At 36.5% G+C, this 23,555-nt stretch overlaps 1 protein-coding gene across 1 annotated transcript in view; it reads left to right on the top strand.

Annotated features, from left to right (window-relative positions):
* The window catches only part of SPATA6 (spermatogenesis associated 6), a 39,800-nt gene that overhangs the window by 5,698 nt on the left and 10,547 nt on the right, over positions 1-23,555 (top strand). Inside the window, exons 2-10 of the mRNA XM_030455664.1 lie at positions 1,086-1,223; positions 2,733-2,781; positions 3,658-3,699; positions 5,009-5,133; positions 9,477-9,557; positions 12,209-12,487; positions 14,075-14,162; positions 15,809-15,849; positions 17,509-17,684. Of these exons, the coding sequence (XP_030311524.1) occupies positions 1,086-1,223; positions 2,733-2,781; positions 3,658-3,699; positions 5,009-5,133; positions 9,477-9,557; positions 12,209-12,487; positions 14,075-14,162; positions 15,809-15,849; positions 17,509-17,684 (1,019 nt within the window). The remainder of the gene's footprint in view (positions 1-1,085; positions 1,224-2,732; positions 2,782-3,657; positions 3,700-5,008; positions 5,134-9,476; positions 9,558-12,208; positions 12,488-14,074; positions 14,163-15,808; positions 15,850-17,508; positions 17,685-23,555) is intronic.

The raw sequence follows: 23,555 nt of genomic DNA, 5'->3' as shown, positions 1-23,555 counted from the left end.
CTCTTTTTCTGCTGTTTATCTAATTTTCCTTTAGATCCAGTTAGGATTTTTCAAGTAAAACATTCTTTTGGGAGGAGGAGACTGTAACCAAAGCACTTATTTTCATTCCTGTCACTCTCCTCTGTCTTTCTACCTGGCAATTGAAAATCTGAACACTTTCTCCAGCAACCTTATGTTGGAAGAGACAACCTCGTATTTATTATACTGTGATAAAAAGTGAGCAGTAGAACTGAAGGGAAAGGTGACAATTCTCTGCCTGGGTTAACAGAATAAAACCCTTTGGCTTGGAGAAAATAGCAAATAGTTCTGCAATGAGTTGTGTACAGCCTTGCAGTGAAAACAGAAATAAAAATGTCTGAAGTCCATCAGAGCTGTAAAAACAAACCAAGTACTTCTTTCTTCAAGAATTGTCCACAGGAAGTTTAGAGATCAGTGGCAGTATCTGGCAGCCTAATGAGGAGCCTTCCCTGCCTTGAATACCCTCCAGTGCTGTCAGACTTCTCAGATAAAACTTTGTATGCCATGTGCCTAATAGTAGTGGAACAACAGTTGTTTTTTCTCCTTGACATATAAGAAGGCAAAATTAATATGATATTTGCAAATTAACTTGCCCTTTTTGGTAGCTGGACAGAGTAGGGATACCTAAGTATGTAACTGTACCAGCTTCATTCTCTTTGTGGCTAGGCTAAAATTTAGATGGGTTTTTATGTGTTGCTATCATGTAGAGTTCATTCAGCATGACTCTTCATATACAGCCTGATGTGACCCATGATGATTTACTCTTATATAGTCAGTGCATGCCTTTAGATACCTTGAGATTGGGATACCAGGTTTCTGTTTAGATTGAAGATAATGCATATGTTTACTTACAATATTTGGTCTTGATTATTTTTTAATTGTGAGTTTTTTTCCTGGTCAGTTTGTACAAGCAGAGTAGCTTTAGAAAATAATTTCTTCACTCTAATCTGTGATAATCTGACTCTCAGAAATCAACCATTTCAGCCTTGACCGTTTCATTTTTATCTTGAAAACAGCCACTGCTTCTGTAACTAAAGTTCAGTTTAATGAATTTGTTACTCTTACAGATAACTTGCCCCGGAGTGGTGTTGAAAGGCAAAGAGGAACTTTATCTCAGTGTCTCTGTACTTGGGCACTACAAAAAGACTCAATGTGTCCCTGCAGTGTTTCCACTTGTCTTTCAAGAAAAACTCATATTTGAAAAGGTAAGATAATGTCAACAGCTAATAGAAACCAAATAAAATCCATGCCAAAGTCAAAAAAAAAAAAACCTCTGTGCAAAACTCTGGAGCACAAGTGGTCACACTGAGGACTGGCATAGCATTGAAACTCCAGCTTCTTTTTAGCACAAAGGAGGTGTGTGCCTTTATTATCCAGTATGCAAGAATTATGCATACTGAAGATTAGAATATATTATGAGGCTTTTGTGCATTCCTTTACGAACTGTAATTTTTCAGTGTCTGTTTTCCTGGCTTGGAAAGAAGTGAGTGTTGTTCTAAAAATTATGACAAGATGAAGAACAAAGACTTATAAGATCTAGGAAAGTCGACTTAATTTAGTACAAAGATGGAATAGCAGCTCAAGCCTTTTTGGTGACATCTTTCTCCCTTTGAGATACTTTTTTCATGGTTTGTCACTGAAATTCCCAGGTTGGTGCTCTGGCTTTATAATTTGTAGTTGTTTATCACATATTCTGAGCCCCTACCAGCTTCCTTATTAGTACCACAGGGATAATGAAACACAGTATCTTACAGATACGATCTAGCTTCTTGACTACCTGTGAATAATAATAATAATACTTTGCCCTTTCTAGTTCCTTTTCTTTAAGCATCCCCCAGCACTTTGGAAACCAGACTGAGTAAACATCAAGGATGCTCTGGTGATGTGTGTAAGATACAAACTGATAATTTTACCAGCTACTGAACTGTATAAAATACCACAATTTTTATTAGGCAAGCATACCACAAACTATTTAAGGGAAATGTATTTAATACTGTTTTCAGTGTAATTTAGAGGAACTCCAAGACACCACAATATAGCTGCTTACTCTCAGTTTTCTTGTTTACCTCTTTTGTATTTATCTTCTTACAAATAACTATTAAATAGGTCTAGATACTTGTAGAGAACCAGTATTGTGAGATTTTTTTAGTGTTTGATACCATCAGCAACAAAGTTATCCACACCACCCTGCTGAAACTTTAATAGAGAATTAGGGGGAGAGCTGTTACCTGCTGAACATCCAGTGCACCATCCTCCCCTATTCCTTGCCATATGGTCTCATGGGATTCAGGCTGCAAAATCCTGAACTGTACTTTATACATGAATAATCACTGTGATAAAAATGAAGCTTAAAGCGTTACTAATATATTAAAGAATATACTCTTCATTTCTCACAATTCTAGTAGTCAGCAGTTTGTCTTTCTCTCTTGAAACTTTCTCAGGTAATACCTCTATGTGTTCAACTCTTCACAGGACCTCTTAATTTAAATATGGAGAGGTAAACCTGAATGCCTAGAAAGTATATGACAAGAATTTTCAATGAATTTGATCATGTGCCAAATGATATTTTCAGCTTCCTTTTTTTTCCAATGGGGGACTCTTGGCAACCATCTAAAGCAAGAAAGATTATTAATGTATTTATTTATTTCCCCTTATCTTTCTTCAGAGGTCTAGGCTTCAACTGTGCCTTTATTGTTTATTTATTTCTTTTCCAGGCATATCCTGATGTAGTTGATCCTGGAGATCTTATGAAGTTACTGGAATGTAAGTTCTGCTTTTTACATGTACTATGTTGTGTGTATTAATGTTGTGCCTGTGTGAGCTTTAAAGACTTTCTGGAGGTTTAGAGTATGGGATATTTTTGTGTCAGGTGCCTATTCTCTAAAAAGCTGGTGGGTAACCAGTGTAGTGGATCTTGTACTACATTAGTAGGACACCAGCAGTCGTGGGCTTTCAGAGCAGCAGATTCCTTGTCACTGCAGGTGGAGGGTTTCTGCTGTCTTTGGTTACTAGTGACTTAACCAAAATATTCTTAGCTAACAAAATGCCCCTAGAAATGTAAACTATATCCTTTAGAACAGGAAAAGTGTTAAACATTTATAATTAGTGGAAAATCCATCTAGATATCCGAATAGGTAATGGATTCCTTTATCTGTTAATTTATTTTCATAATTTTCATATAATATAAGCATAAACCTTTAATTGTTATAAAAACGTTATTTTATTTTTTTAAAAGAAAATTACATATCTTGGCACATGTGGAACATAATAATGGTAGTGAGACAACACTGACCCTGAACAAAAACTCCAGGAATACATTCCCTCCTACTGCGAGTTATCTGAAAAAGTGATGAAGCTTGCAGCATCTTCTTTAAAAGAAGAACAAACTGTACAGCAGATAGAACTTACCAGGATCTAAGTCATATTCAGATTTGTCAATTGTATGCTGCTGTTGTTTTAATCTGTGCTATTTATGCAAGCTGTTCTTAATTTTTTCTTATTGTTGGTGAAGCAGAAATAATGGACTTATGTACAGTGCTTTGAAACAAATCAGTGAGCCATTTTTCTTGGGTTTTGACTGTGAGAATTACTTTCCATTTTAGTTTTTCCAACTCATGACAAAACTTTTTCCCTTTCTAGTTGACACAGCAGTACTTGAACTAATACAGCTCATTCCTCCAGGTATTGTATCAGTCTCTTCATATATTATGCAGTTTAAGAGGTGAACCTCCATGAGGATGTTGCCTGTTACAGCACAATCACTTTATCCAACACACAAACAACACAGGAAGCTCTTCAGGAAATAGTCCTCTAAATATAAAATGTTAATAGATCAAGAGGATCTCATTCTTGGAAGAGAAGAATAAATGAATATTGAAATGTACCATACTAAGGCTTAGGGAAGTGATAATATTTAAAAAATGGAAAATAAACTGAACTCATTCAGTGCACGCTTATTAACTGTATCACAATTCACTTGCAAAGTGGCTGTCTGTGAAATTTCAGAGTGCATAATCTTGTTCTCAGAATGGCACTTTTTTTTCCTTCCATTTTAATGGTGACCATTGGGAAAACTCATCCTCACTGTAAGTACTGCAGATCTCTTGGGATATGTGGAGATAATAAATAGCGATTTGTCATACTTCTGTTATTGGTTTGTGTGATTATAAAAATCTATTTTAATGAAATTCAAGTATTCCCATGAATAATGTAAATTTGCATTTTATTGGAAATAAAGTCAAGTTTTAAAGAGAACTCATTTGGAAACTGTGGTATTAAAAGCAGTCACTGTTGCTTGTCAGGGAAATGGTTGTTTCTCTCAGGTGATTTGCCAGAATGTTTACTTGAAGAAATATAATGAATGTGGATTTTTTTGTGGATTTTTATCTTGGATAAAAAATTTTTTCAGGGGTCAAAGATAAGTGTGATATAGCCTAACATAGGCTGCAATAGAACAATCTAAATTTTAAATAATATACATTAAACAGTTTCCCATAAAGAATTTTTTTTTAAAGTAGCAAACTATGATAGTGAGAAAATCCTGAAATAATGATTTTGATGTTGCTTTCATTTCTTACTGCTATGCCTACCATTACTACTGCTATTTCTATTCTGTAATACGGAATGATAAAGTTTTTCATAAGGGACTGGCTGCCATTAAAAAATACTGATTTCTTCTGTGGCATGGAAGGCAAAGAAAGAGGAAAACCACTGAATAGTTGCTTAGACAAAACTTCTGATATGTCTCTTAAAGATCGTGTTAACTGTTCCATAATTATTTTACAATGGAAGTGAAATATAATTGAGTAGATTCTGCAGATTTCTGCTTCTGATTTACCTTGATTATTTCTGAACAAGATACGAGTTTTAGAGCCATGCTGTTAATTTATAAACAACAAAATTTATCTATGTCTCAATATGCTCTTGTGTGTGGTGTCTGTACTATATGACCTTTTCCATTTTCCAGCTAAAGTATTCATTTTCTTTTTAGTAGGAAAAATTCTAGCTACGTATGAAGAAAATACAAGAGATTTCCTGTTCCCTGACCCTAAGCTTACCTGTGGGCACCGTGGTTTAGATCGTGAGATTTTAATGAAGAGATCCTCTTCTTTTCCAGTGAGTGAATAGAGGTGGATTGTATTTATGGTACAGTGTGTTTCACTGCAAAAACCCCTGGAACTACTTCAAATGAAAAGTGATTACTTCTGACAGATTTTGCCGTTTCAGGTGTTGAATGTACAAATCCACACAGCTGAACTTCAGGGAAGGTTTAATCTTTTTTTTCAAAACACTTCAAGAAATTATTTAATGTGAAAAAGTTGGTTTCCACTTGGTTTGCAGCGTGGCACCCTGACACATCTTCTGTTCAATTTAATCTGTGGTGCATTTGGTAGTTGAAGGGCTGCAAGAGGAGAAGGTGACATACCAGCTTCACAGTTCTCAACAGATAAACCATGTAACCCTCCCTCCTCCATCTCTCTTTCAAGCATTACATTTCAGAGCATTTCTGGTGCTTCTTAGGACAATTTCAATCAGTACAAATTTATAGTGCTATGCTCTGACCTCCTCTGGGCCTCCCTGAGGTACAGGATCACCACTCAAGTGGGATGTAACTGAAGTTTAGCTTGGTGCTACCTGATTGTTTCTCACTTGCAAAGCCTGTTTCTTAGTCTGTTCAGGCTGTTCATGCTCATTTAGTAACTTGCCTTTTCTACAGTTTCACAAAAGCTTTGATAAATGACAACTAATTGGCAGAATACATGCAATGAGTTAATGTTCCTTTTCTGGAGATAAGGGCTCAAGTGCATTGTAAATGGCAATGAATTTATCTCACACTGACCTTTGATAGAGTTTGACTGTTGGATCTTAGGTGTCAGTGGAGTAACTCACAAAGGCATTTGGAAGATGGTGGTCATGATGTAGGAGATGTTTTCTTTGTCTTATTTCAGTTAAATGTTACTAGTGGAGTGGCAGGACATTAGGACTGGAAAGACAGGGACTCAGTTTCCCTGTCCATTGCCAGTGGATTGAAAACACATGGCTGGAGGGGAATGCTAAATAAAGATCATTGGTATCTTTTAGATGGTATAGTCTTTCCATTGCAAAGGCAACCTGGAAATTGCCTGATTACTAGCAATTGGAAGTGCTAATTTGGTGTCTAATGCTGTATTACATTTGAACAAATGAAAGCTGTGATTCTGTGACACAAGATGTATGGTTCTGTAGCAGTTTAAAATGTCCCTGCAAAAACAGCCATTAATTTTTGGCCATAGCATCTCTTTCATATGGCTTATTCTGTGCATGTTAGTGGTGGCTCAAAGGAGGGGGTGGGATTGTATTGCTTTCATATTACCTATAGAATAGGTACTTTTCTGATGTTGAGAAAGAATAGAGAGGGAGTTAGTAATAAATGAGATGACATAAGCAAAACTGTTTCAGATTTTTTGTAAATGCAATGTAAGGTATCTTTGTAGAAGCAGAGCCACTAGAGAAGTTTGAGGGTTTTTTGGTTGAACTAAGTTCTTCAATACAAAAATTATATATTTTCTAATGAATAGAGGGTGCCATAACTTGTGAGTTGTGAGAAGATGTGAACAAAGTCATTTGGATGTGTAGCTGGATTATGAAACTGTAGTAATGTTAAAAAGTTGACGATGTAAGACAGAAATGTACTTCCATGTCCTTGGGAAGAGTATAAATGAAATCCATGTTTGCCCTGGACTGAGGACTGCAGAAGCATCTGTTGCTCTGTTCCATTTCCATTGCATGAAGAACAGTTACAGAAAGAGTTTTGGCATAGTGGCTCCATTTTGAGGAATAACAAAGAAACTGTGTTTGATGGATTTGGAGGGAGGCTCCTGAACAGAACCTGTGGCTCCTCTGCTTGCTTGCCAAGTGAGCTAGCTGATTTTTACATTTAGTAGACACACAGTCTCAAATGCTTCCATCTTCTAGTGTTTCCTGAGCTTTACTGACAAGTGTCTCCTCCTGACTCATTCAGCACCAATCACTGAATGTGAATGCTAAACCAGAAGGAAAGTGTTAACAAAGTTGTGAGTACCCTCACATTATTCCTATACTAGTCAAGCCATGCTCTTCCCACTTGAAAAGTTATTTTCAAGCTGAGATATTGAGTATTTTTGACTGACAGCTGTGCTTCAGTGTCACTTTGATTACCAATAAACTTGTCTTTTATTAAAAATACAAAGGTACCAACCACAAGGTTACAGTTGTGGAATTTAGATAGGCAGTGACAAGCAGTGTCTGATTAACACTGCTAATCTGCCAGCTGGAAGGAATCCCAAGTTGAGAGGATCAGAATTCCTCCAGAAATCTGGCACTTGGCTGATAATGTCTCTTGCTAAATGTCTTATGAGGCTTACAAACACAATACTCATACAAGACATGTCTTGAGTTATCTCTCCTGGTCCAATGTTGCCCAGCTGAGGCTTTTGCTGGCTCTTCTGTACTTTTCTGCAACTTTTGCTTTTCAGAATATGTTTAAGCCTCAGCTGGTGGTGACTTCTTACAGAGATTCTTATCTCCATTCCCCACCCTCATGCAGTATTTGCTGTGTTACTTAAAACACTTTCTTTCTTTTTAGTTATGTTGTCTTTAATTAGCTGACCAATAAAAGATTTGTTGTATTCATATGTACCTTTTTAAGCTACAGACTTCTTCTCATGCTTCTTAGAGTCAAAAGCACACATTGGACTTTCCTAAGTTGGGTTCCTTTAAATATGAACCAGCTTTACAGTTTTTCTACCATATTGCTTATGTTTAATGACTGCTACAGAAGGACTGACAAACCTGTTCAGGGCTGCAGGTGCCACTAATCCAGAGGCAGAAGAATAGATCCCCAAAACTTTCTGGATGTATTTTCATTTACATATTTACTATTCTTTTGATTGCTTTTGGCCAATAAGAGACTTTTGACATACTCATGCCTACGTATGTGAGTGCCATTCCATGTCTCCCCACAAACCATTTCTCTGAAGAAGCCATGGTTTTATTTGAGTTTTTGCTATCAGCCTTTAACAGTTCTGTAATAATTCCCAGCCTCTGTAGGTGCTCCCTTGTTACTTTTTATAGAAGACTTACTAATTCTGATGTGTCCTTTTTAAAATTCTTGATAGCACTTGACAATTTATTACTAATAAAAATGAGTTGATTAAAGACGGTCAGCTTTAAAATCTTTCATATGCCATGATTTGATTGATTGAATCCTGGGCTCTGTTAATTGCTATGACTGAGGTTTTGTGGCTTTTTTGTCATTTCATTTCCATAAATGGAACCTGCTCATATTCCCTTATGGGAAATCAGTTTGTGTTTATGCAGGTGGTTGAGCATAGTTTAGTTCAGCAGTAGACTTCACTCATGAAGTTCCTTCTGATTCTTACAAATGTAGTGCAGAGTCACAAACAGACCAGCTCCTTTTTAATTTCTCAGAGGTTTTTGTGCCCCTCACGTGCACAAATGCCCGTGCACACAGACACCTTGGGATATGCAGTGAGCTCTATCTGTGTTGAAAGAAGAGGGGTAGAAAGTTCTAAGGACACTTGGCTCTTGCTTTGCTTCTAAAGATCTACAGGTGCACAGTCCCATTTCTTAATGGAATATGTGGCCTTTAGTTCTTTTTGGTGTTGCCATTTTGGGAGAGACCCCTTATATATCATAATGTCTGCCACTTACACCAAGCAAGCTTTCATATGTTGACCAATTCTTGCTCATTTCAACAGAAAGCAGAGCTTTTAAAGATATTACTATTATTAGTAATAGTAAAAGAATAGTAAAGGAATTATTATTTCTGAAAACGTCTGAAGTAAAAGAAAAGTTGAACAGGAATTGTTAGCCATGTAGAGATGGAAGGAGGGCTGCCTCTTGCCAGCCACATTTAAGAGGGGACTGAGAGGAAGGGGAGCATTGTTAGAGAACATGGCAGACAATCCAAAGCGATCAGACTTCACTCTTATGGTTACAGAATAAATTCCTTATCGTGCTGTTACAAATAAATAGTTATTTGCAGTGTAATTGACAAAATATATTACAAAAAACCCCCACCCCCTACAATTGAGACTGTTCATAAATAAGTTTCCAAAGTTATCATTGATGAAACTTCTAGAGCATGACTGGCATTTTTATTGATGCTATGTAGCATGGCATGAAAAATCTTTAAAAGTGCTTTTGACAAAGAAATGTATTGAAATAAAAGTCAGACCTTAGTTGTTGTATGAAAGCAATATAATCATCTGTAATTGAATTGTCAGAAATGCAAATGTTAGCATCTTGACATTTACCGTTGCTCTTCTGCCTTTTCTAATTATCTTTATTAAAGGCTGAAATTAACAAAGGAAATGGCTGAAAATTAGGAATGGTTTGTTACATTAGGTGACATTTACTTCTTTGATACCCTTTATCTTGAGTTGGAGTTTGATGTTCAATTATTGCCTCTCTTCTAGGGAATTGCACCAAAATTGAGATTTTCTACAAGCTCCCTTATTACAGAAAGTTTGTTAAGCTCAGGAAGAAGTCACATACAGGTTAGCATGATTTAATTGTTTGCAATTTAATTTCTTGATTTAATATTGATAGCCTTGGTTCCACTTTTTGCATGTGCTGCTCACTTCAAACTTTTCTCATTCTTTTGTTGTGGTTAAAGGAGTTGTCATGGGTGCTTGACAACTTGATTAAATTTTTAATCAAGTATGAGTAAAGAGTGGGTTTGGTGCATGACGGTAAATGCTGAGAGTTCCTTGAGTCTGAAACAATTATCAGCTACTGTGTTCTATGATCAGCTAAAGTGTCAACCCCTGGTGTATTTATAGATGTGAAGATGCCTTCTCACCGTTTCTTACTGACACTTAAAATTAAGGTGGGACAGTGAAAGCTACGTGAAATCAGAGAAGGTACATTATCAAAAAGAAACCAACTACTTTAGTTGTTTTCCATAACAGTAACAGTAATAACAATCAAGATTTCTGTTGAAGAGATTGCCATCAATATTCATCTGGAAATGCTGCTTCTGCAGTGAGCAAAGTTAAAAGTGAAACAGCTGAAAAGAGTTGGGAGGGTGAGGGTGAGTTGGTAGCACTCTGCTCTGGTCTCAAGAATATGAATTTTGGTTGGGTTTCCTGGCACAAGCTGTCATGTAAAGTTACTTATGTTCTTTTTTCATTAAATTACTGAAAAACGGTGCAGCATCATGAAAATGGAATGTTTGTTGGGAAGTCTCGTGGACAAAGAGGGTTAGCTGACTTTGAGCTGTAGTTCACTGACAAGTTTCTTCTAAATTTAGCAAATGAAACATGTTGAGACACTTAGATAAAGAGTTAAAGAAAAAAAAAATCACTGAAAATAGTCATTGTCAGAAAACTTCTCTGAGGGTTATTTTAGTAGGGCAGTTTGATTTAAAATTTAAAATGTCCTTAAAAGTACCTAGAATGTTATAAACGGCCTATCAAATTTGCATGTGTTGCAGTGAAGGTGTAGTTTCATGACTGCTGTGAGCCAGAAGCAGTGCAGCCTCCTTTTGGGGAAATCAAAATTAATCTTAGAGAATTAGTTCTGGTTTGGTTTGGCCAGTCCTACACTCAGGCTCTCTACCAGCTGTACACGTGCTAGTGCAAATGTGAGGAAAAAACAGTGGCATGAATGGTCTGTGTGATGCCAGATTCAACCTATTTTGATGTAAAATAAACACATAACTTCAGCTCCATTCAGCGTTGGGTGCAGAGGGAAAAGTCTGAAGGCAAGGGGGAAATTTCAGTTCTGTGTTCCTCAGAACTGAAGTAATGCGTGGAATATCCTGAATTAAGATTAATGTCAACTTCCTCAAGCTTGAAAAAGAATTTTTAGCAGGAAGAAAAGTCTTGCTACACCATTATTTTTTGTCTTTTGTAACCTGTGAATCTGGGCCCAATTTGACAAAAAGCCTCATTAACCGTATTATGGCATTCACAGTTAAAACATGCTGCTGACTAAGTGGCCTGATAAGAGTTGTATAATCTAGAGTGCCTTGACCTATAAAGCTTGTAGAGTAATTGAATGCTCATTTAATGCCAGGAATTACAGAGGAATGATAATGTAGTTCAAGCAAAACTTCAGTGCTGGAAAGAGTTTCCTAGAATTTCAAATCAGTCACCGAAGAAGCTAATAGTTATTTGGAGGAGGTCTTAGTCCTGATTTTTAGGCTGTCTTTGCTGGCAACAACAACAAAATTAGACCCATCCAATGTTGTGGAGAGGTCATGAGGTTGGTTCCCCCACTTTCCTTTTCCAGTCTAAATGGAACATAAGATGTATGACCTGTGACTTCTGATATCATCAAGTGTAACCATAATAGCCTTGGTTCTATTCTTATGTACAGCAGAATAAAGTCTGCTGGTGTTTTAAAGGCAATATCAACTCAGAGATCAAATTTTAAGGCAGTAGTCAATAATGATGTGATTTTTATACATTTTAGCTACAGAATCTCTGTTTCAGATGTCAAGTGTCAGTTTTACAAAAATAAACAGCTCCTTTGCCTCTTCTTTTGTAAAAATATCCTCATGATTTGAGACGATCTTTGGAAGATGGTCTTTGAAGGTGTGGATTTTTTGGGAGGTGGGGAATGGAGTGTTGTAGGGTTTTTTACTAGGCATAGCTTCTTCATTATAACTGTTAGAGAATGAGTAAATTCACCAGGATCCAAGAGAAAATAAATATCAGAATAGATAGAGAATGTAATTACACTTCTGTGAGTCTTCAGGCAACTTAAAGTGAATTTAGTTTTTTCTATTAAACAAGCCTCTTTTAATTTATATATTTTATTTTAAAGGGTCAGAATTTTTAAATTAAAAAAAAATTAGACAAAATATTATTCAGATCTGTACATGTCCAATCCAGGTAGAGTTCCTGTTAAATGAACTTGTGAAAAAATTCAATTTAATTTTTTACAGTCTCTGTACACTAACTGTGTGAGAAAGCTAATTGGGTAAGTAAGAGACACTTAACTGATATGTACTTATCTGTGTTCTAACCTTTTGGTAAAAAAGTTGGTTTTTAAATTGATGATTGGTTTCAGTTTTGTTCAGGGAACTTCAGCTGACGTGGCATCTATTTCTGTTAAAATTATTACTTCCCTCTTTGCATTATTTTCAGTGATCTTTGTTCTGCATGCTGTCAAACCTGATAATTTCTCTTTTTCACTTCAGGGTGATTTGAATGGAGTCCATCACTCAGCCCCACACAGAAAACTGCAAACCAAATTACCTAAGGAAAACACTCTTTCACCTGAGAAAACCAGACACAGCTCAGCATCAAAGAACTACCAGCAGCCTACAATAGCTTCTAAATCTCGTTCTCCATCTCCATACACAAAGAGAAGAATGTGTGAGCTCTCCCAAGAAGCAGGGCAGCGATTGGCCCATTTAAACCTTGGGCCTTATGAATTCAGAAGAGAAACTGATAAACCTCCCTTTGTAGTCAGACGGGTTTGTATTCTCTCCAAAGCACTTCCAGCTTAAGCACAGATCAAATATTGTTCTTTCACTAAATACTGCTCCAAAAATTCATTCAGCTCTTAGTTTAGATGAATAATTTTTCTCCTTAACAGTCTGTCACATAGTGATTTAAATGTAAAATTAACTAAAATAAAATTTCTTTTATCCATGCTAGTTACAGACAAAGATCAAATTCTTTCATGAATGTCTTGGTTAAATTCTCTAAGGCCCCATTTCTTTTCTTCCAGCGCATTAGACAGGATAATAGGTGTATAAATTCAGCTTGGAAGTAATTGATATTAGTATTAAAAATTCTTGAATAAGACTTTAAAGAAGGAGTGTCTAGTCACATTATGAACACTTACACTTCCTCTCTTTCAACTTTTTTTTATGTAGGAATCCTCTGATCTTTGAAATACTTCTTGCTTCAGAGCTCCATCACCAGCACTTTTGACTCAGAGTTCATACCCAGCCTAACTTTAGCACCCACATAAGGACTGTTTGCTAACCATACATGACATATTGTTCTGAAATTAGGTACTAACTTAAAGTAACTGTTTAAGTACTTTAATGCTAAAGGGGCCAGATTTCCCAGCCTCCTCTAGAATCATTCTAATTTTTTCCTCTGTTAATTTTTCTTATGATTGAAGCAATGCTTCATTATTAGAAAACCACTTTGAGGCAGAGTTGGGATTTTCTGATTCTGTGCTATGACATGATTTGTGTACAATTCTGGACACCTGTCAGAGCCATTAAAATAATTTATTGTCTAATTAGTTTGCTTCTCACTTTATGTAATTGTTTTCTACTTTATGTAGCAATGAATTAATAATATCCTGTCAAATTTTAGAATTCTTTTCCAAGTTTTATTTGGCATATAGATACCTTTTAGAAACTGACATTAGCCTTAATAAGCCATTAATCATTAATTAATCAACCTACTATTTGTCTCTATCTCTAGTATTTCTCTTGAAACTCTTTGAATCAATTCTTCTGTTATTTGATCTATAGGTAAAGTTCACAGTTTAATTATAGCATATTTAATCACCAATTATCGATTTTCAGTTCTTGATTGTATTTGTAGAAAAAAGGAGAAAGCTTCTCTCTTAACATGACATATCCTTTAGGACATCTTTACTGCTGAGAACTCTTTCTGGCCTGGAGATCTTATGTTATATGAAGATTAAAATTAGGTTATGTGAAATATAAATGGTTTAATTAGGAAGAGATTGAGACCTCTTTTGGTGAGATCCGAACTGTTTGGAATAAATATGAGGTACCAAGAATTGTTTAAAAAGACTGCAGACATTATAGATGAAAGTAAAACTACTTGCATTTTTGTTCATTGAACCACATGACATTCATAGTTTTCTAGACCTTTATAGCACTGTTTACTCACAGTAATGCTAATAATTCACATATAATAAGCAAGGTGTTGTAAAAATGGTTTTAAATAGTATTTAAATAAGAATAATATATTTCAGAAAGGAGTCGATGCGATCTTACGAATAAAACCAGAAAACAATAGGAACTGATTCATCTGGTCCTGACTGGTTTTTAACAGGACTTTTGTTTCAGGTTGAACAATCAAGTCCTAGTATTAAACTTCTTACCTGGTGCCCCATGCAAGAAAGCACAGCAGAAGCCTGGACCAAGGTAGACTATGGTCAGTATTTTCTCTATATATCTCATTAATACTTTTTTTTTTCTGCAGTAGTTTAGTGGGGTTATTTTGTTTTGGGTTTTTTGTTTTGGTCTTTTTATTTATATATTTATTTATTTATTAAAAAACAAAAAAAAAACCCAGTCTGCAATGGAAAGAAAGCTGTTCTTCTTCTTATAAATAGGAAGAATACTGAATAAGCTAATGCTGCAAAAGGTGGTTTTGGATAATTCTTTACCTTGTGGAACTTGGAACCTAGTTGCACACGGTATCAGAGTAGGAAATACCAAAGCCCAGGCAAGCATTGTTTTCACTCCACTTGCTTTGTAAGGTGAATAATGAAGCAAATGTGCACCACAGTCTGTGGGTTTGTTGATCAGGCTTGGAGTATTGTTTATTTTGAAGTTCTGGGCCTCTGCTCTTTCAAAAATGAATAATGTTTATTTCAGCAGTATTTGTGAGTAGTGCATCAGTGACTTACCATTATTAATGAGCACCCAGGATGTCTCAAATGTTTGCTTCAGCATCCATTGGTATCTGTAAGTGAGGATTTAATAAAAGGTGTGGGACCAGACATTTAAGGAAGAACCCTAGCACTTGACTTTATTGCATGTGTCTGGCAATATGAGAATTTTAATTAGTCTCATGAGTATTTATTTGTTATGTGTGCTCTGCCTTATTTTTATTTTGCCTCCTCAACAATTATAAATTGTGTAGCAAATCATTATGAACTTGCTATTTTACATTTTTCTTTGTAGTAGCACTGGGTGCAGGATTTTAAAGGCTTCACGTTCCCTTTGGGGTTATACTCACCAACGTGTAGCAGCTGGATGCTCTAACTGACCTATTATCATCTGATACCATTCTGCTTAGAAAATGAGTTGGTAGTTTCTGGCCTGTGCTTAGGAGACCAAAATCTGCCTCACTATTAATATCCAAAGGATTCAAGACATCCCCCAAAATATATTCCTGGGATTAGAAATCTTGATACTGACAGTAGAGTTTAGACCTTTTTTTGCTTTCGTGCAGGTAGCAAATAGAGGGGTGTTTGTACCTCTTTGGATGTGGGACACATGAGGGCTGCTCAGTACAGACAGATACAACCAATCAAGAAGCCAGACATAATTTAATGTCAGTCCTTTAAGGTGTGTGTTGACATTGGTGAAACATCCCAACCTGGTGTGGAGCTAAGAGTTTCCTCACCTCTGCTTCCATGGGCTTCATCCTGACCCTTGTGGGCTAATGGTGAGGGAATGAATGATAAAGGAGGGAGAGGTGGTCAGAGGGAAACTTGTTCAGCAAAGATATAGTAAGGTACTGTAATGAACATCAGGAATGGTAGAACTTGATTTGATATGGATGTAGGCAATTAATAGCTTAACAAAATGTGCCACATTGGGCTGTGCAGAAGACTGTGTATTCAGGTTTATCATTATAAATACTTTAAATGTCAAGTCATGGTTTTCACTAAAAGAAAATTATTTCCTGAAATATTCTGAGGACATTGTTTAGAATTTCTCATTGTATAATAATAATAAATAATTGCTTTAGTATTGCTTGTGAGGAGAAGGAAGCTATTAAGTAAAAGATTTCATAACTCAGATTTTCATTTGAATTTCTTTTGGGATGCACCTTTTTTCTTTTCACAGATCCTTCTCTTCTTGGCAGCTACAGACCCAAGAAAGCCAAAGTGAGTACTCTCAAGTGCTGTTGTTTACTAACTGGGATTTTTTGGGCAGCTCTGAGTGAGCAGGCTTGTCGGGCTTAGGTATTTTTGAAACTTTACTACTGTAGCAAAAGCAAGAAAACGGATATTTTAAATCTGATCTAACCTGGTTTAGGCCTTCTGACAGATTATTTACAAATAGAAATGTGAAACTCAACACTTTCTAGGATATTCATGCCCATAGGTAGAGAAATTGCTTCTCCTTGGCATTCAGGCTTGTGACAAGGCTGTGGAAGAGTCTGTAAATTAGTTTGCAGAGGTAGAGCTGGCCAACTGGCAAGCCACAGATCTGTTATTTCCCATCCTTTCTTTTTCAGATTTTAGCTGCTTTGTGTATTAGATGGATTTTATTCTTTTTATCTTCATTTTTTTGTTTTGTTTTTGTTCTATGTTCCTGAAGTACTGCAGAAATTGTGGGTTTAGGCATTTAATTATGTACACCCCTTATGTTTTCTAATGGCTGGAAAAACTGATGGTAACAGGAATAGGGGAAAGAAGAGGAAATAAGAGGATAAACCTTGATACATGTTAGGGGCACTTTTGTCAGTTTCTAAGCTTTTATTACCAAGGATTACAGATTTGCATATCATGCAAGTCTAATATATTATACTACTTCTGGATTGTTCCGTGGCTGTAAATGAGAAGCTGTAAAGAAAATAGACAATTTCTATTGAATATACTAAATATATCATTGGGGTTTAATGAGTTTTTAAACTATTTGGGGTTTTTTGTGGTTTGCAGGGTTTTTTTGTGTTGTTGTGGTTTTATTTCCTAATAATGGCTATTTTAAGGTTGTGATGTTCCCCCCATCCCTGCCCTCCTATGGAAAAGTAGATTTTTAGGACCAGCCATTGTTTGGAGAATGCAGATAGCTGAGCTACAGGTTAATTCATTATGTTCTTGATTCCTATCACTTGTGATTCTTACAAAATCAGGGCTGAAGAGAATGGATCTTTTTCTTGCCAGAAATACAATACATCATTACTTAAGAGGAGTTGTTTCCCAAAACTGAAGAAAACAAATCCTGCAGCCTGGAAAGAGCTAATGAATAACCTGGTTATTATTGGTCTGGCTTTGTTGTGGTTCTTATGCTTAATTTTTTACATTTTAGTGGTAGGTTTCAAGTTAAGAGGAACTCTGATAGGAGAAATGGGTATAGTGAAGAGTGAGCAGAAGATGAGTAGATGAGCCCTTTGCCTTGAGGAATAGCAAAAAATGAGGAAAAAAAGTCTAAGAACAGCAGGTCCCAGACTAAAGAGAGGTCTGAGGTTTTTGTTTTTTAGTCTTTCAGGCTTTATTCTGAATCTGAGTTTCCTGGAATGGGAGAACTGTGAGGGCAGCCTTTAAATAGTGAAGTCAGACAATGTGATAAAAGGGTTGGTACACCAGACTGCCAGAAGGTGATGTTCTAGATACAAGCACAGTCCTTTGACACTGATTTAATTTAGACCCAGGTCTCTAAGGGTCCTTTCACCATCAGATATTCCTGCAGGTAAGTGCAACTTTTAACCTTTTAATAAAATAAATAACTAAATAAAATAAAATAAAGAAAGAAATGAAATAAACCCATAATAATTGTATGTCATAATAAATTTTAGCATGGTTTGATGTCATTTTTTACAGGCCATGCCTATTCATGCTAAAGCCTTGGACCATTCTGACGTTTGCAATGAGGATGGCATCTTGGATCCAGCCAACAGACAGTCCTGTTCTGGTGCTGTGTTACAGCATTCAGCACCTCCAGAATTTCAGAAGCATTCTCTAAATTCTGTGCTAAACCGATCTTCTCTGAGGGAAAGGTAATGACTTGGGTTTGTCTGTGAAATTCTGGAGTTAGGAACACGAGCAGGTGATAACATAACATTACTTGCGTGTCTATACTTGGCATGTTTGAAGATGTGCAGGCTGATGAGACTGAAAAATAATCTTTGAAACAATGAAGCCCTAGATTTCATGCTGCCAATGTCCATATAAAACAGAGAATACTTAAATAAATACATAAATAATCACTGTTTCAGAGGCAATTAGAATCTCAGGAATGTAACTGCTGGTATATATCAAGCAAGCTTTAGGGAGGCACTTGGAAACCTTGTTTCCTTCCAGCTGTTGTTCAGCCTTGTCTTTGTAAGCACATACTTGCTGCTGTCCTGTAGTCAGATGAGTGACTGGTGAACATAACATGCTTGGGTTAGCTTTAATCTGGTCATTCTATTATTTTCCAATCTTTCTGCTTTCTTGACATCCTAAGATTTTTTTCTTTGTTTAAGCTGAAGTGTGAGTCTCTGCAGCAATTGTGTGTATTTTAATTGCTGTATTTAATTTTCCTACTATTCTCTGCTCTCCCCCATGGGGTTGGATGGCAATAGTTTCCAGTATCCCTTAATTCAGTGGATTTAAATCCTGGGGCTGATATTTTGGGCACACCTCATACCTTCAGTATCTGATGAGTGTGGGGTAAAAGAGTGTGGGGGTTTTTTCATGCTAAACTCCTCCAGTCCTGCAAGGAGGTTATTAGCTACCTCCTGTTGAGTAGAACATGAACTTGGTGTGCAATGCTAGTACTGTACATTTGGGTTACTAAGTTAGGAGATGAGTTTCTAGAAGCAGAAAAACGATATGCAAAACTGAACCTGAATAAAATTCAGAGAAGCTGAAGATCAAACTGATGCCCTGTCCTAAATGCTGAAGTGTTTACTGAGGCTCTACTTGAAGATGTACTTTGTGGACAGTTCACACTTGTTTCAGGCTGTTTCATCCCTGTTACCATTAGTTCCTCAGTTAATCAGTTCTCACAGGGTGCATTTGATAACCTGCACACAATCTGATGCTTTTTTCCAAAAGAAAAAAATTGCACCCGTTTTTTTTCTTGAAAAAGAAAAATGACAGCTGGCAGGTGGGCATTGAATTTTTAATACTCATGAAGACCTAGTTGGTGTTTTTACACCTTCCTCTGCTTGATAACTTGCTTGTTTGTTGTTCTGTGTAATAGTATTTCTTGAAAACTATTATAGAAAGATGAGAACATACCTGGGATTTGGAGGTTTCTTTTGTCATCTTGTCTGCCTCCCCACTCTCTTCTGAAAATGCTTGTACATTGGTTACCCATATTTGGGTAAGTGTTAGTATAATGGTGACATTTTAATCTTTCTTTTTCCAACTAGACTTTTTTTTGGGGGGGAGAGAATGTTTGTGTGATATTTTAAAATAGATAATACTATAAACTAACAGGGTTCCTTATATGAATAACAGGAAAGTCCTGTATGCTGTGAGGTGCTGCTGCATGCACAGTAATTTATTCCTTTACCAGTTAGTCTCAAAATTGTCTGAATGTTGTTGCTTTTTCTCTTTGCAATCCCCTCTCCAGAATAGATTTGTGATCTTGTGAAATTATGTTTTTTTCTTATTATTAGAAAAAATGTTCTCAGCTCTTTAGAAACGTAACATCTCTTTATGTTCAAGATGTAAGCATTTACTTCTGTCATCTGAAAAAAATCCAAACGAGAAGGTAGAGGGCACAGTCTAAAAAATTTGATTTCTCTTTTATGATGTTGAGATAACAATGGCTTTAGCTGGGAGTTATAGTTGGAATGACAAACACAGATCAGAGGTCAGTGTTGGGAAATGCATTCAAATGCTGCTGTTCAGATCAGTACTACTGAAAGTACAGCAGTGTTAGTGTATTTGCAAGCCTATAGAGTCTTCTCCCATAATATTTGGTGATTATTTCCTCTATTTTATTTTGAATTACAAAGACAAAGAGCTTAGCATATCCAGGCTGTTTTTTAAAATGCTAGTCAATGCACAGTCAGTGTAAAACTTGACCTTCTACCCTAACCTCTATTTCCCTTTTTGCCTTTTTATTTATTTTTTTAATGTAGTATGAAGTGAATGTCTGCTGTTCCCAGAGACCTCCTGAATAGTTGTTAGGTCACTGCAACAGTTTTCAGTGACAGAGAAATTTGGGCCTTGCATAAAGTTCTCTGAGCCCTTTTGGATCCTTTCTAGCAGTTTCCAGTCCCTTTTTGTGAGCCTGCTATGGAGACCACAAATGAATTCTCACCCTTTTTTCACTGGGTTTAAGCCAGAGGCAGAACAGTAAGTAGATGAACTGTTGGACAAGGCAGCAAAGTTTTGAATATTTATTTTTCATGCTTTATTTTTATGGTTTTCATTATTTAGGCCACCTAGGGAAAGCATTTACTAGTGTTGCAGAGTAATGCAGCTGTGCAGCTCCACTTCCCATTTTGACTCTGGCTCCTATGCAGAGCAAAGTACCTTCACTCCCTTCAGTTCCTGCCTGTGATGTGACCCAGCTTCAATCACTGCAGTTAATTTGTCCCCACAGAATGGTTGAGTTTGTGTATGTTTTGTGAAGGAGGGACTGTATCCTCAAAGTCCAGACCTTGCTTTCATAGAGCATGTACATGGCAGTCATGCAGTCCTAGAAGATGGCATTTTCCTTGGAGACTTGCAAGGTAAGCTTTCCTGGCAGCAATGGAACCTGCAGCAAAGCACCTTTCATAAAGAAAAGGAGAAACAGTGAGGTGGATTCGGCAGGGTAATGATAGAAGTTCCCTGAATGGAGCTGAAGTCCCCTGAATAGAGCTGTCTGCTGGCACAAGAGAAATTCTTTTCTCAAGAGAAGGCAACAATCATAGGTGTGTTTGACAATGTCTGTTATGTTGAGAGGCAAAGCACATGTATTTGGGATTAAAGGATTCTTTTTTCTACCCTGGGCATGTCAAGCTTTTGCTTTTGTTTTTTTATCATTGATCTGAGGAATAATAATTTCTAGAGTGAAGGCCAGCTCAAATTTTTCTTTTAATGTTCTCTTGGTTATGCTTCTGATATCTGATCTTAGCTACTCTAAAATTTAACAAAAATCTAAGTTCTGTTTCAAGTAAGACAGAGGTTAAATGTATGGATCAGATGTCCCTCTGTAATAACCATCTTTTTTGGGTTGTCTTTTTCCAAGTACAAGGGAAATACCAGCATGAAATTAGCAATTAGTAATGATAGATACATGTTAAATACTACTAATAAGAGACTAATGAAAAACTAGATCCTACATGAAATCCTTTGAAAATTCCAGTTATCAGAAGCTTTGGCTTCAGTGATCTTAAAATATCACCCCAGGATCTTGGGTATTACTTTTGTTGCCAAGCAAAATCCAGACCACTGGCAGTTCACCTAACATTTTAGGGAGTGGGTTTTCTTCTCTGAGACTGTTTAAGTTCTGAGAAATCTACCATGAAGTGGAACACTCAAAAATTTAGCAGACATTTTAGGAAAAAGGGTTGCTTGAGTGAAATGCTGCAAGTAGGTGTCCTCTCTATTTCTAGCTACTTAAAAGCCATCATTTCTGATTTTTTTTTTTTAGTTCAGTTTGGTAGTGATGTTGTTCTTGAATCTTCTGGGTTTATCAGTATCACCTCTTGAGGAAGTTTCCTTTTTGCATTCTTTAAGTTAACTGCTGGAAATCAGCACTTGAAGATCAGTTATTTCATAAATATTCTGTAAAACACAGCAGTATCTACACCTTTCATATTTTTAACCAATATCTGCACAATTTGTCATCTTCATTGGCTGGTTTTACTGCAGCAGTTGGCAAATTTGAGATTGATTGCTGTCAAAGCTGTTTTGTATATAAATAAGTTCAGAGGAGATAGAAGGTAATGGAAAAGCTTTCAAAGATGATAAGGAGGTGCAGCCCATTTATGGCACACTGATGTTTTAGTGCCACGCTGACTTGAACATATTTGTGGCTACTGTTCAGCTGGAGTGCTTGGGCCTTCCTTGAAGACTTGGGAGCTGTCTGTCACTTGGGATTCAGTTTTTACATGAGGATGATTTATCTTGCCCCAGTTTTAAGGATTAGATATGAAGCTTAGGAGGGAAAAGAAAGCATTTAGTAATTTTAAAACTCAGCACTGAATGTATCTCTGATGCTTCAAACCCTTTAACAGGGCTTTTGAAAGTAAGACAAACTATTTAGAAAGGCTGAGAAATTTTTACCTTTTAAGAACTTATTGAAGAGGGAGAGCAAATGGGAACACAGCTAAGCTGTCAGCTTCTGCTTTTGAAATACATAGGCTGCTGTGCTTTGATTTAAGGCCTTGTCTGTGTGTAATTGTTTCTGCTTCATTGTAGTATCCTGGCACTGTGAAAGCAGCACACTTCCTCCACTTAAAATCCTTATATTCTTCCAGTTTGTGTATGTTGGTGTCTTTCCATTACAATTCAAACTGCTATGTGCAAATATAGTCTCTAAAACACTTGTACAGGTATAGCTGCACCTACACTAAGATTCAGAGCCATCAGTCATTTTAAGAAAAAAGCAAAATCAAATAGCATCCTTTACTAAGTAGACCAGTACAGCTCTTAAGTGTAGCCTGGCCTTTCTATTGGGTCTACATACAGACCAGTAAGCACTGAGAACTAAGTTCATCATACTGAATTACCACTTCATGTCCTCTCAAATGAGAATAAAGCAACTTCACTTAAAGTGAATGCTGCATAAATGCCTACTTGGATATAATATAGCATCTGTGAGTGGGCTTTTTTTCTATTTCAGACTTAAATATATTTCGTTTTCTTGAGACTCTCTCTTGTTCCATGTATAAGTTCTTGCAGGTTGTGTTTCTGCAGCATATACTTAGCTTTAAGAGTTCTTTTCCCCCTCTTCTCCCCAATCACTGTAGCATTTCTTCCAATTGCCAATGTGGTACTACAGTGCTGCATTGATTTCTGTCCTCTGATAGTTTGTCCTTGTGTGTGGTTTTGCTCAGCATGAAGTCTTTGTCTTTGAAGTTGATGAATTCTTCATGGAGGCCACGTGCACCGAGTTGTTCCCCAGGCTGGGAGGTGTGATGCTGGGGGGGAAAGGGTCACAAGAAGCATTGCAAATATTCTGTGGTAGGCTTTTGCATTGATTCTCCTGATAGGAAATAGGATCTCCTGCTGAAATGTAATATTAGCATTTTTGCTGTGTGCAAATGCATGATTGGATTTGAAAATTCCTATTTATTACAGCTCTGAAGTTCACTAGCTGCTGTTTGACTAGAGTACATGGGTGGATGTATCCTGTTTGTATTTCTAATGGAGTATTTCATCCAAAAGGATAGAATTATACATGGAAACAACTTTAACACAGGATCTAGGCTGTCTGCTTGGTTGTTTTGTTTTTGTTTTTGTTTTTATCAAGGTAGATGTTTTCTGTATGACCTTAAAAAAAAATCCTTATCTCTTAAAAGAAAATAAATGCCTTTAGTCACATTACAAGGGAAAATGGTTCTGTTTCCTTGATTGTACTCGACACAGCATCTTTGAAATTAATCTTGAGAAGTTCTCTGATTGATCTTGCTTTTTCTAGGTCACTGAGCTATATTTCCAAAGTGTTTATACAATCTATTGGAATCAATAAACAATTTAAACTGATGTAACTGCAGAATGTTTGCAAGTCCCAGGGAAAATTGAAAGTATGACAAAGAATACAGCTGAAGAAGTTTATTTCATTTATCAGGACAAACAGTCATTGAAGTGAAATGACTTTCCTATCAACACTGCAATATGATAGTGACACCTTAATCACATAAATAAGTAGCTAGTCATTTTAAAAACTCATTATTGGTGATTTTGGGCAAGTGCAATCCCTTTATTTATACTTCAAA

This window comes from Calypte anna, chromosome 8, assembly GCF_003957555.1.
Source record: "Calypte anna isolate BGI_N300 chromosome 8, bCalAnn1_v1.p, whole genome shotgun sequence".
In the NCBI taxonomy this organism is placed as follows: domain Eukaryota; kingdom Metazoa; phylum Chordata; class Aves; order Apodiformes; family Trochilidae; genus Calypte; species Calypte anna.
The sequence above is the reverse complement of the archived record's forward strand: the minus strand, read 5'-3'. Positions and strand labels throughout refer to the sequence as shown.